Source organism: Camponotus vicinus, unplaced genomic scaffold (assembly GCF_025532165.1).
Source record: "Camponotus vicinus isolate PSW18456_S1 unplaced genomic scaffold, iyCamVici1.0 SCAF_3, whole genome shotgun sequence".
Classification (NCBI taxonomy): Eukaryota; Metazoa; Arthropoda; class Insecta; order Hymenoptera; family Formicidae; genus Camponotus; species Camponotus vicinus.
The window spans coordinates 14,366,987-14,379,540 of record NW_028141967.1 but is presented as its reverse complement, the minus strand read 5'-3'; the positions used below and the strand labels follow the sequence as shown (position 1 = coordinate 14,379,540).

At 29.4% G+C, this 12,554-nt stretch overlaps 1 protein-coding gene across 6 annotated transcripts; it reads left to right on the top strand.

Moving 5' to 3' along the window:
• The first annotated feature begins 224 nt into the window (after positions 1-224).
• On the top strand, positions 225-12,321 carry LOC145967986 (uncharacterized). Of its 6 annotated transcripts, none has more exons than XM_083093137.1 (9): positions 225-748; positions 1,165-3,282; positions 3,383-3,489; positions 3,767-4,216; positions 4,368-4,585; positions 4,751-4,910; positions 5,585-5,687; positions 11,428-11,782; positions 11,885-12,321. In XM_083093137.1, exons 3-8 carry the CDS (start codon positions 3,411-3,413, stop codon positions 11,564-11,566), a joined length of 1,149 nt encoding a protein of 382 aa, XP_082949263.1. In that variant the 5' UTR covers positions 225-748; positions 1,165-3,282; positions 3,383-3,410; the 3' UTR covers positions 11,567-11,782; positions 11,885-12,321. The 6 variants fall into 6 exon arrangements, with proteins under 6 accessions (XP_082949263.1, XP_082949262.1, XP_082949261.1 ...); XM_083093135.1 differs by having other exon boundaries at positions 270-748; positions 4,332-4,585; positions 11,885-12,317; XM_083093138.1 differs by having other exon boundaries at positions 281-748; positions 4,043-4,216; positions 4,332-4,585; positions 11,885-12,311.
• Positions 12,322-12,554: the final 233 nt, after the last annotated feature.

The following is a 12,554-nucleotide window of genomic DNA, read 5'->3' as shown; positions in this document are numbered from 1 at the left end:
AATAAAATTATTAAATTTATTAAATTAAATTTAACACGTAACCATTACGTCGCAAAGACATTACATATAATAGTGGCCGCATTCAGCGGACTCAACCGCTAAGTAGCAATCGAATATGATTGGTTTCTACTTTCAGATCCGACCAATCAGCGTCGAGTTACATCGGAAAATCTAGTAATGTTGCCTAACTGTTGAGTCCGCTGAATGTGGCCATTGGTAATATTGCTGCTTATTGCAGTAATGTTACACATAGTTGGTAAAATTGATTTTCGCCGGTCGCTGCCCGTAGCGCCGCGGGAACAGAGAGTCTCTCTCTTTCTCTGGCGGAAACGAACGTATGAGCACGTTAACACGTGTATTTCTTGCAAGTATTTCCTTATATTCAGAGTGATATTTTTGTATGGTGATTATAAATATTAAATTTCTTGATGTCGGCTCTCGAATATAAAATATGTGATATTAATATTCGAGTAATAAGAGCCTATCGCGGATGTAATTGCGCGAAATTTTTTCTTTGATACAATGATCAAGACTTTACTTAGAATAATCTCTTGGTTTGAGATTTAATTCCAACAAATTCCCCTCTAACCCCCCTAGATGGAAGTAGGCGAGAAAAATATCGGTCCGAAAGTCGCTAAAGTCGTGATTATAAATATTGCGTTGAAGATCATATAAAAATCAGTTATCAATCATAGCCAATCAAGGCCAAATAAGTTTTTTAATAAAGCTTGCAAGAGTAGACCAACATGTAAGTAACCAGTTTTAATACATTTAATTACGCTTTAATACACTCTTTGTCATAATTACTTTCAATGCATTATGTTCTCTTTTTCTTTTTCTTCATTACTCTTTTTAAATCTTTGACTTCTACGTCAAACTTGTACATAATTAACCTAATTTAATCTAATCTAATCTCTATGTTATGTGTTAAAGAAATAAGAAGAATTATATTTGATTTCTTTTACCTTTTTTATTCTGTTGGATGAGTGCTATTGCATTTTGTATTTTATTACACATTGTTAAATATATTTTATGTAATTGTATCTTTTATGATAAATCACACTTTTGTTTATACAATAAGCATAGTTAAAATATTTTGCAAGCGTTTATATATAAGAAATTTATTAAAAAAGTAACAGATAAAATTTAATTCAATGTTTCTAGTTCCATAATGTCACAAATTATAAGAAGCAGAAAATTGGCAAGCCAACTTTCAAAGAAATATTTTCGCTATCGAATAAGAAAAATAACAAATTGTCATTATTTGAATAAACAAAATGTAAATCGTGCTAGATTCCAAAAAGATAATGATGAAAGTGATAGAAGACAGAGTAATGAAACCTGTGAAGATGGCAACAATAATGCATTTCATAATATAGATAATGACAATGAAGAAGATGAGAGCGATAGTAATAATAGTGATACCAGTAATGTATGTGGGATTATAGTTGAAAACACCAATAATTTTTTTGGTATCAATAATTGTGAAGTTGAAAACAATGAAATGGAAGATTTTACTACCTCTCATCTTGCTAAATGGTGTAGAACTTTAAATGTACCTATGACACATATTAATGTGCTACTGAAGGACATACGATAACATAAATGTTTTAAAACTGTATTTCCTTCAGATATTCGCACCATATTAGGTACACCTACATTTACTCCAATTAAATCTGTACCTCCTGGGGAATATTATCATCAAGGACTTATAAGTGAATTAGTTCGAATATTATCAAAATGTAATATTGAAAAAGTTAATTTAACTTTGAATATTGATGGCTTGTCTTTATCTAAATCTTCAGGTCAACAACTTTGGCCAATTTTAGTTAGTGTTGCGGGAGTACAAGGTGAAATAATGGTAGGAGCTTATTGTGGATATAAAAAATCAGATGACATAAATTTATTCCTAGAAGACTTTGTCAGTGAAGTTATTTATCTGATTAATAATGGCTTAGAAATAAATAATAGACTGCTTTCTGTGAGATTACAATGTATAAGTGCGGATACTCCTGCAAAATCTTTTTTACTTTCTACAAAAGGCCATACTGGTTATGACAGTTGTTTAAAGTGTTTTATTCATGGGAAATATGTGAAAAACAGAGTGTGTTTTCCTGGGACAAATGCTGACTTGAAAATGGCTAATAATAATACTGACTATCAAGACAATGATAATATTATGCAATTTATTCCACATCTGGATTTAGTTTCTGATGTAGTTCTCGACTACATGCATGTCGTTTGTTTAGAAGTCACTAAAAAATTATTAACTTTACAACCGGAAATAATTATTATAAACTTGGTCAAGCAACTAAAAAAAGAATCTCAAACAGATTAGAAAATTCAATAAACATGTGCATGAGTTTATAATTTCCTCGTAAACCAAGATCATTAGAAGATTTAAAATATTACAAGGCAACCGAATTTCGACAATTTCTTTTATACATAGAGCCTATAGTTTTGCAAGGGCTTTTAGATAATGACATATATTTGAATTTTTTGACCTTACATGTATCTTTGCGGATTTTGTGCATGGAAAATGCCAGTGAAGAAATGATTATTTACGCTGATAAACTGTTGAGAAACTTCAATGAAACATTTACTATACTATATGGCAAAGAAAATGTTTCTTTTAATGTCCATGCTCTTTTACATTTAGCAAACGATGTACGCAAACATGGGCCACTTGATTCCTTCTCAGTCTTTCGTTTTGAAAATTTTCTTCAGAAAATTAAAGGTCTCATACGTAAACCCCACCAAATATTATCTCAATTACATCGCCGATATGTAGAAATACACAATTGGATAGATGTAAACAAAAAATATATTAGAAAAAATGAATTTACCATTTTGCAAGAATCTTGTCATGAAGATGGCCCCCTGTTACCTGACTGTGGCGATCCTCAATACATGAAAATCGTTGGATTTGGTTTTATCTTAATAGCTGATGACAGAAGAGATAATTGTTTCTTGACTTATGATGGAATTATTGTGATATTCAGAAATATTGCTTTTAATAACAAAAATAATTCTTTAGTCCTAATAGGACAATATTTTACTGTTGTTGAAGATTTTTATACTCTCCCTTGCAAATCGCAACTTGTTGGGGTTTATCTTGCATCTAAATTTTCTAATCTGAAACAATGGCCTCTTAATGGAATTATTAAAAAGAAATGTTTATGCGTACCATGGAAAAAAAACAAAAATGTCATTATATCTCTATTACATTCTCATGAATAACAATTTCAAGAAACATATAGACAAAAATATTAAAATTTTGTGGTATGTTATATATATATATATATGTATATATATGTAAGCGCGATTTTTTCTTCTAAATTTGTTGCAAAATATTAATTTATACATATTCATTTTTTTCTAGATTATTATATAAAGAAAAATTACTGGCAATGGGCGATAAAGGATTATTTTATGTTATCGAGTTCTACGATGGGATCCAAATCATTCCAGATAACTGGATTATTGAAGGTGAAAATTTAGCATACTGGCCTACAGTAAAAACAAATACAAATTTTGATACTCTCGTCCGTACAAGGAGTTCTATAAAAGATGACTAGACATTAGAACCAATTAAAGCAATTCTGTATAAAACAGGTTTATATTAATCACTAACTTTCGATTTCACACTTGTAATCTTTCTATATATTTTCTTTTATTCTAACCTCTTATTTCTTTACTTTCATAAATAATATTATATAAATAACTTACATAAATAAATATAAAATGTATTTCTTTCAATGTTCAGATTCATTTTTAAATGCTAAAGTTAAATTAAAGAAAGCTGAATATCAAAGCGATGTTGACTCACCATATAATACAGATGAAAGAAAGCAACAGAGAAGAGATAATGCCAAAGTACAATTTGAATGCGATAATGAAAGTGATACAGAACAGATCCGCGAAAAAAGAAAAAAAAATGTTAAACTAAAAAAGAATTTATCTCCACTTCCTCCAGTGCCAGTTGCTATGTCTAGCAAAGCTACTAATATATTAAACAATCCTTCTTGTTCGAATATTTCAGATGTCACGCAAATTAATGTATTGAACAATTCTTGTTCTGTTGTCTCAACTGCTACGCATAGTAAAAATGACGATGTATCGAACAACTCTTCTCCATTTGTGGATATAAATAAAACATTATTATCTAATTCTAGAAGTCAAAAATTAGATATTTCGTCTTCTAATAGTGATAAAGGTAAGAAAAAAATGTAATACTTTTCTTTATATTAATATCATTTCTTTATATTACATTTGTTTATATTAATATCAATTTGTGAACATAAATTTTGACGTAATCATTATTATTTTAGAAATTAATCATGAAATTCATCAAATCTTGAAAATAGTGCAAAGCTTGAAGATATCTATGAATGGCCTCACTTCCTTAATTCGAGAAATCATTGAGAGATTAGATGTTTTGGAAAAAAATAGTGAATCTTTACAAGTGCAATCCGTTTTGGATGAATACAATACACTTGTTGAAGTTTTTCCTATTAAGACTACAGATAGCCTTAAAGAAGTGGAAACCAAAATTGAAAACAACTCTGCATTCAAAGGAAAATTGGTAAGTTTTATAAATATTATTTTATCTAAAATACTAAATGTTATTTTATCTGAAACTGTTATTTTATCTTTTGAATTTTATCTATCTGAAAATGTTATTTTATCTTTTACTAAAGTACACAAGATGATATTATATATATTGAAATTAATTTCGATCTGTTTGAAGATAAAAAGTCTTACGCAAGTTACCAGTACAGATATTAAAAAAACAATACGTAATATTTTACATTATCTTATAACCGATGAAATGGCTCAAGATTACAGTTGGTTAGGACAAAGACGCAAGGCTGCATTTCAAAATTTGGAGATATCGAAAATTTTAACACGTAAGTGTTTTTCCTATTCAGTATATCTAATGATAAGTGTATTAGCATTTGTGTGTAGTGCAATAAATTGAATCAAAGAAAATAAGCTCTTTACTATGTGTATTTTGCAAACAACTATTGTAAAATTGTTATTATATATGTTATGGTAAAATGCTAAAAGCTTTCTACTTAATTTCCTTTTTTTCTATATGCACACTAACGTAACACTTATCTTTAGTCATTTTAAAAATACATAATTTAAAAGATACATTTATAAATACATATAAGTATTTATATGTTTAAGAGTTTTGATTATACAAAAATTATAGATATTTATGTATCAAGATATATGACAAAAATTTATTAAAATACATATTAAGTTATTATAAGTTTATTATAATAAAAATATCTATATAACTTTTATATTAATTTTTTGAATATTTTCAAATTTTGTTTTAAAAAATTTGTAGACACACTGCAAATGATTGTTTTATATCTGTATAAATAGAACTTTTAATGTAATATTTAACTAAAAGTTCGAACAATTTATTGGGCATTGATTTTTATTTATATCTGTATAAAAACGCGGTAAATAATTCATCTTAAATAACTCATATACTTATACTTATTACTGCTTATTTTTGTCTTATCATTACATTCGCACACTTTATAATTTTTAATTTTATCATTTTTAGTTGTTGTTAAAATGCGACATCAAGATGCTACATATGAGCAAATTTATTCTATTTCTGCAGAATGGTTGAAGCATGCGAAACAAAGAGTACAAAGAAAATCTCAGTAAGTTTAAAAGACAATACAAAAAAGTTTTTTTTATATAGTTTTTTTCCAATATAGTTCAAACAATATATTTTTACAATATATTTTCATTTATTTGTTTCAACAAAGAGGAAAAATACCGACAAAAAAAACCTCAAATAACTTCAAGTTCAGATGATTCGGAAAATAATGAAACTATTTAAATAAGAAAAAACTAATTATTGAACTTCTGAATTGAGAATTGCTTACAAAAATATACTCGCGGGTGAGAAAAACATTTCAGTTTGAAGAATCATTCATGCGTAAACTGTATTATTAACTATATTATTTTGATTTCATTATTTTTAAAATTTGCGAAAATTTTCATTTATTTCTTATGTGCAATATATACGTATATTTGTATAAGATATATGTATAAATGTAGAATGTTTATTTTGCATTAATAATAAAAATGGTTTTTTTTTTGAAAAATGTTTTGTTTTAGACAATTGTTACGGGTTAACAATTTTTTAACTTTATGAAGGTTTTCATCTGTTCTCATTTACGTGCACAATATACAGGGTGTCCCATTTTAATGTCCCATCCAAAATAACTTTCTTATTTTTAATTTTAGAAAAAGATGTTTCAGACAAAAGTTGTATGGTTTCAAGTGGTGTCATTAGTTTGACCGTGAATAGTTGCTTCAAGGTCACGTAGAGGTCACCTTCAATTTTTTAAATGAAACCCCTTACTTTCTATTGCATATTCTTGTAGCTTATTTCGAGAGCTTTCCAAAACACTATAATTAAGTTAGTTTTCATTAAGTACTTTCCGAGTTATGAGGCTTGAAATCATTTCTTAATTTTACATAAACCATAAAATATCTAGTAAAATATTCATTTTTCGATTATCTTACCTTAATACTTTTATGTACAAAATAATGAGAGGAATCAATTGGTGTAAAGAAAACACATAATTGTTTCGAAAGAAAAAATGTAATTAGCAATTAACAATTACATTTTTTTTTTCGAAACAATTGTGTTTTCTTTACACCAATTGATTTCTCTCATTATTTTGTACATAAAAGTATTATGATAAGATAATCGAAAAAAGAATATTTTACAAGATATTTTACGGTTTATGTAAAATTAAGAAATGATTTCAAGCCTCATAACTTGGAAAGTACTTAATGAAAACTAACTTAATTATAGTGTTTTGGAAAGCTCTCGAGATGAGCTGCAAGAATATGTAATAAAAAGTAGGCGATTCCATTTAAAAAATTGAATGTGGCCTTCACGTGACCTTCAAGTAACTATTCAAGGTCAAACTAATGACACCACCTTATGTCCCCCTTGAAACCATACAACTTTTGTCTGAAACATCTTCTTCTAAAATTAAAAATAAGAAAGTTATTTGAGGTGGGACATTAAAATGGGACACCCTGTATATATATATATGCATATATTTATATGTAGATCGGTATTTATCGGTAAAATGAATTGTGATATTTAATTTAAAAGCAAAAATTTGAAATTTATTTATTTATTCTTATTGTACAATATTAAATAGTGCAGTACATACACCTGGAAATGATCGATCGGTTTTGAAAAATTAAAATTAGTTTTTACTATACGAAAAAAATTTTATATTAAAAATTATTATGGTGTGTATATGTATTAGCTACGGACCATCAGCTTACATAAATTTACGTAGTTTTTACATAGCACTTTATTTTAAAATATTCCTGACGGTCCGCAGCTACTATATATCATAGTAATTTTTAATATAAAATTTTCTTCGTATAGTAAAAACTAATTTTAATTTTTCAAAACCGATCGATTATTTTTAGGTGATGAATAGGTGCTCAACACGTCATATAAAGTTACAAGTATACGTTAATATAACGTCTCTGTCAGCAAAAATTTGACTGTTAGTTACGTAATAATGACGTAACAATTACGTTTCAAACACCAAATGAGACATCATTGTAACGTAACATGCAACGAGTTAACACGTTATAGTGACGTATTTGTCACGTCCGATGCTGGCAGGGTAGTATATAATTTTTAATATTTCATTTTCATTTTCTGTTTGTAATATTACTATTTCTATTCTAAAAAAATATTATTTTCGATATTATAATCATTGCGAATTATGTTATTATTGCTGATGAAATTTTTATTTTTATATTTTTCAGTTATTATCGCTTCAGTATTATTATTATTATCGTTCATATAATTTTGTTTATACTTAAGTACGCATAATATATTATTTTTATTATTAATAACTCTCCTTTTCATTATTTTGAAATATTAAATATTAAAAAAATAGAATTCTATAAATTCTTTAAATTTATTAAATCTACTAGATCATTCTAGAACTCTATAGGTTCAAAATTTGTGTTACTTTTATTTTAATTTCAGTTATGTTTCCTGTGATTCATTATTAAATGTAAATCATATATATATATATATATATATATATATATATATATATATATATATATTTTATAATTATCTTTTATATGTTAATATCTTAAAAAACAAAACTTATTTTCATTTATTCTTATACATATATATTTTGAAAAATGTATATTAAAAAAATAAAATATATATTAGTTTTGAAAATTGAGTAAGGTTTGATTTAAAAAAAAAATTGTCTAACAAATAGTTTATATTGTTAGAAATATTTCAAATCGTCAATATTAGTTTGTATCATAATGTAATATGTAAAAAGGCAAATTTAGTATTAACTTTTATATATTCTTTTATAAAAGTTTTACATATATATATATATACAGGGTGACCCATTTTAACTTAGGCAGCCAAATAACTCGAAAAATAAGCAAGATAGAGAAAAATGTTTTAGACAAAAGTTGTATGGTTTCGAGGGGGCCATAAGATGGTATCATTGGTTTGACCTTGAAGAGTCATTTGAAGGTCACGTGAAGGTCACTTCAATTTTTTTAAATGGAACATCCTATATATTTTTCTACATTCTTGTAGCTCATCTCGAGAGCTTTCCAAAACACTATAATTAAGTACATTTTCGTTAAGTACTTTTTGAGTTATGAGGCTTGAAATAATTTCTTAATTTTACATAAACCGTAAAATATCTTGTAAAATATTCATTTTTCGATTACCTTACCTTAATAGTTTTATGTACAAAATAATGAGAGGAATCAATTGGTGTAAAGAAAACACATAGTTGTTTCGAAGAAAAAATATGTAATTTGCAATTAACAATTCCATATTTTTTCTTAAAAACAACTATGTGTTTTCTTTACACCAATTGATTCCTCTCATTATTTTGTACATAAAAGTATTAAGGTAAGATAATCGAAAAATGAATATTTTACAAGATATTTTACGGTTTATGTAAAATTAAGAAATTATTTCAAGCATCATAACTCAAAAAGTACTTAACGGAAAGGTACTTAATTATAGTGTTTTGGAAAGCTCTCGAAATAAGCTACAAGAATGTACAAAAATATATAGGGTATTCCATTTAAAAAAATTGAAGTGACCTTCACGTGACCTTCAAATGACTCTTCAAGGTCAAACCAATGATACCATCTTATGGCCCCCTCGAAACCATACAACTTTTGTCTAAAAAATTTTTCTCTATCTTGCTTATTTTTCGAGTTATTTGGCTGCCTAAGTTAAAATGGGTCACCCTGTATATATATATATATATATATATATATATATATAACTTTTATAAAAGAATATATATTTTGAGCAGGATTTGATAGGATTCCCTCAAAATAAATTATAATCGTGGCAAAATAAGGTATTTTAATGAGAACCTCATAAATTTTCCTTAAAAGGACCTTAAAATCTAACCTTAAATATAAGCTAATAAATATAAGACATTTTATTTAGGACCTGATAAATTTTCCTTCAAAGGGCCATAAAATCATACCTTAAATATAAGCTGATAAATATAAGGCATTTTACTCAGGACCCGATAAATTTTCCTTGAAAGGGCATTGTGAACCATTTGTTACATTTCCTTTAAGGTCCTTTTTATTTTACTCTAATAGGGGCCGATTAATATTAAGGCCAATTAACTAGGTCCTTATAAAAGCCTTATAAAATTTTCTACACGGGTATCGTTCCCTCTCTCTCGCACGCGTTCTCCTCGCGCTATCGTTCCCTCTCTCTCGCACGTGTTCTCCTCGCGCTATCGTTCCCTCTCTCGCTCGCGTTCTCCTCGCGCTATCGTTCCCTCTCTCTCGTACCACATGTCTTTCAAAGAAATGCAGCTGTTTATATTGTTTATGTTAAAAATATATAATGAAGAGGAGTCTGCTGCACTAGAGTATCATTTCTTTCGTTGCTCTTCTGTGTTTCGATGGTCTTGTGCAATGGCTGAAGAAAACGTAATTATCATCGACGATGATACGGATGATGATTACGATTATTGGATGGATCCAGTTGTTGCGGAGAGGATGGAGATAGAGAGAGAGGAGAGAGATGGAAGATGATAATCTAATAAATATTGATGATCTCCATGAATCATCAGACGAGAATGGGTCTGATATAGAAATAGAACCCTTGGAGGACAGTGATTACGATAGTGACAATAGTGATGATATTGTTGATGAACTGTTACAAAAGAAACAGAGAAATTTAAGCTTACCTGAAATAATAACATTAAACGAAGCAACAAAGATATGTTGCATTTCCTATTACTATATGGAAAATGGATCGAAATATTGTACCGAATGCTTTCTTAGACTATCGTATTTGTTTCTAGAAACTAGATCTGTTCGGGAACATAGAACTATAGCTTGTGGCAATATGGATAATATGTCATGCAAAGAGTGCAAAAAATGTTTGAATCAAATATTGTCCTGCAACATGTGCCCTATTTGCACAAATTAAAATAGATGAGTCATGGATAACATTGTAAGTATCTTTTAATTTAAGTATCCTTTAATTTATTATATATCAAAAGTATCTTAAAATAAATTATTAAATAATTTAAACTAATGAAATGCATATGTTTTCTTCTGTTTTCAGAAACGGCTTCCCCAACATAACCCGACGGCCTATTTTATATATTATTATTTTTCTTTTATATTGTATACTTTATTTTATTAAACTCACACATACATACATTTAAATAAATTATATATTTTTAATTGTAACAAAAAAAAATTGCAATTATTTACACGCCTTTCCCTTGCGCTCCAATCCTTTGCGTGCTCTCGCATTAATTATAAGTCTCGCTATCGTTCTCTCTCGCTATCGTTCTCTCTCGTACGCGTTCTCTCTCTCACACGCGCGGCAAGGGTACATAGCAGTCGAACATTGGTATCAAACAGAAAACATAAAAAGAAGGTTCCAAGACCTATTTCTCTTCATAGGAATACTGTTCATATTGTTTATACCGAGCGTAGAAAAAAGACCATGAAAGGATCACTAGTGGTTAATATATACAGTGGGTGTAAAAAATATTCGTACACTAGTGTAACCCTTCCAGTTTTGAGACCTTTATAATTCCTACAGCGAAGAGTAACATTCGATTTCAATCTCAGTTGTGTATCGTCCGAGAGGAGAGCGTCAGCGAGTTTAACCGTGTGTGCGATTATTTCTTACGCTGCAAATAAAATGGATTCTATTTTTAATTTTTCATTTTGGAAGATGACTTTTGTAGAGCTCTTATTTTCTGTGATACTAAAAGTGGTATTTGTCTGGAAGGTAGGTAGTGTTTTTGTGAAAAAAATTGTGCGTATGTGTATGTGTATGTGTATTTTTAATATATTATTTTATAGTACCCCGATGATGTCAAAATTCCCGGGTTCATCAACATACAGCATCGACGCAATGTGCGGGCGGAGCGCTGGAACGCGCGACACGATCTCGCGGAGGAATGGGGCGACACCCCGGAGAGTCGCCAGGATAATGATGTAAATGGATCATGGAAATATCTCGACATTTTTAATCTGCGGCTGCTCTTCGGGATGGAGTCCCTATCTGACGAAATCTGCGAACTATCTGTTATAAGATATGAAGAGAACAGAATAATCGAAGAGGAGAGAATACGGCAATGGCAAAGAAGAATGGAAGAGAAAAGAAGAAGATGGTTACAGGAATACTGGCACGGCTCTGCAGTTCCAGGGGGCTAAGGTACATATTTCTTTTTAAAATTTTTGTTATTAATTATTAAGATAAAATTAGTTTTTTATTTTTAATTAAGATAAAACTAATGTAGCGTTTTTCCTGTTTCAGGAGCTGCCTCCCCTTACAGCCCGGCGCACCGTCCGCATTATTTTATATTCATTTTTTTTTCTTTCTTCTTTTCTTTTTTTTTATTTCTATATTTTATTAATTTCTTAAATTTTACATAATTTTACTATTTAGTACACACACACACACACACACACACACACACACACACACAATTTGTAATACTCATACACATTTTTAAATAAATTTATATTTAAAAAAAATTGCAATTATTTACACGCCTTTCCCTTGCGCTCCAATCCTTTGCGTGCTCTCGCATTAATTATAAGTCTCGCTATCGTTCTCTCTCGTACGCGTTCTTTTCGCCCGCGATATTACCGTTCTCTCTCACACGCGCTGCAAGGGTACAAAGCAGCCGAACATCGGTTTATGATTGTTTATACTTGTCATAAAACATCCAACACAAGCGTCCCCCGCCCCGCCCCGCAGCCCCCGCGCCGACGAAATCCCCTCCGTCCCGCGTGACGTCATTCCCCCGCGCCACCGAAAACCCCCTCCATCCTGCGTGACGTCATTCCCCCGCGCCGCTGAAATCCCCTCGCACCTCATCCCCCTGAGATCCCTGCGTTAGAACTCTCCTTGTATACCTACTCATTTGCAAAAAATTTTTCTTTTGTGCCCCCGACAATCTCTGAAAGTTTGTTGGTTGAAT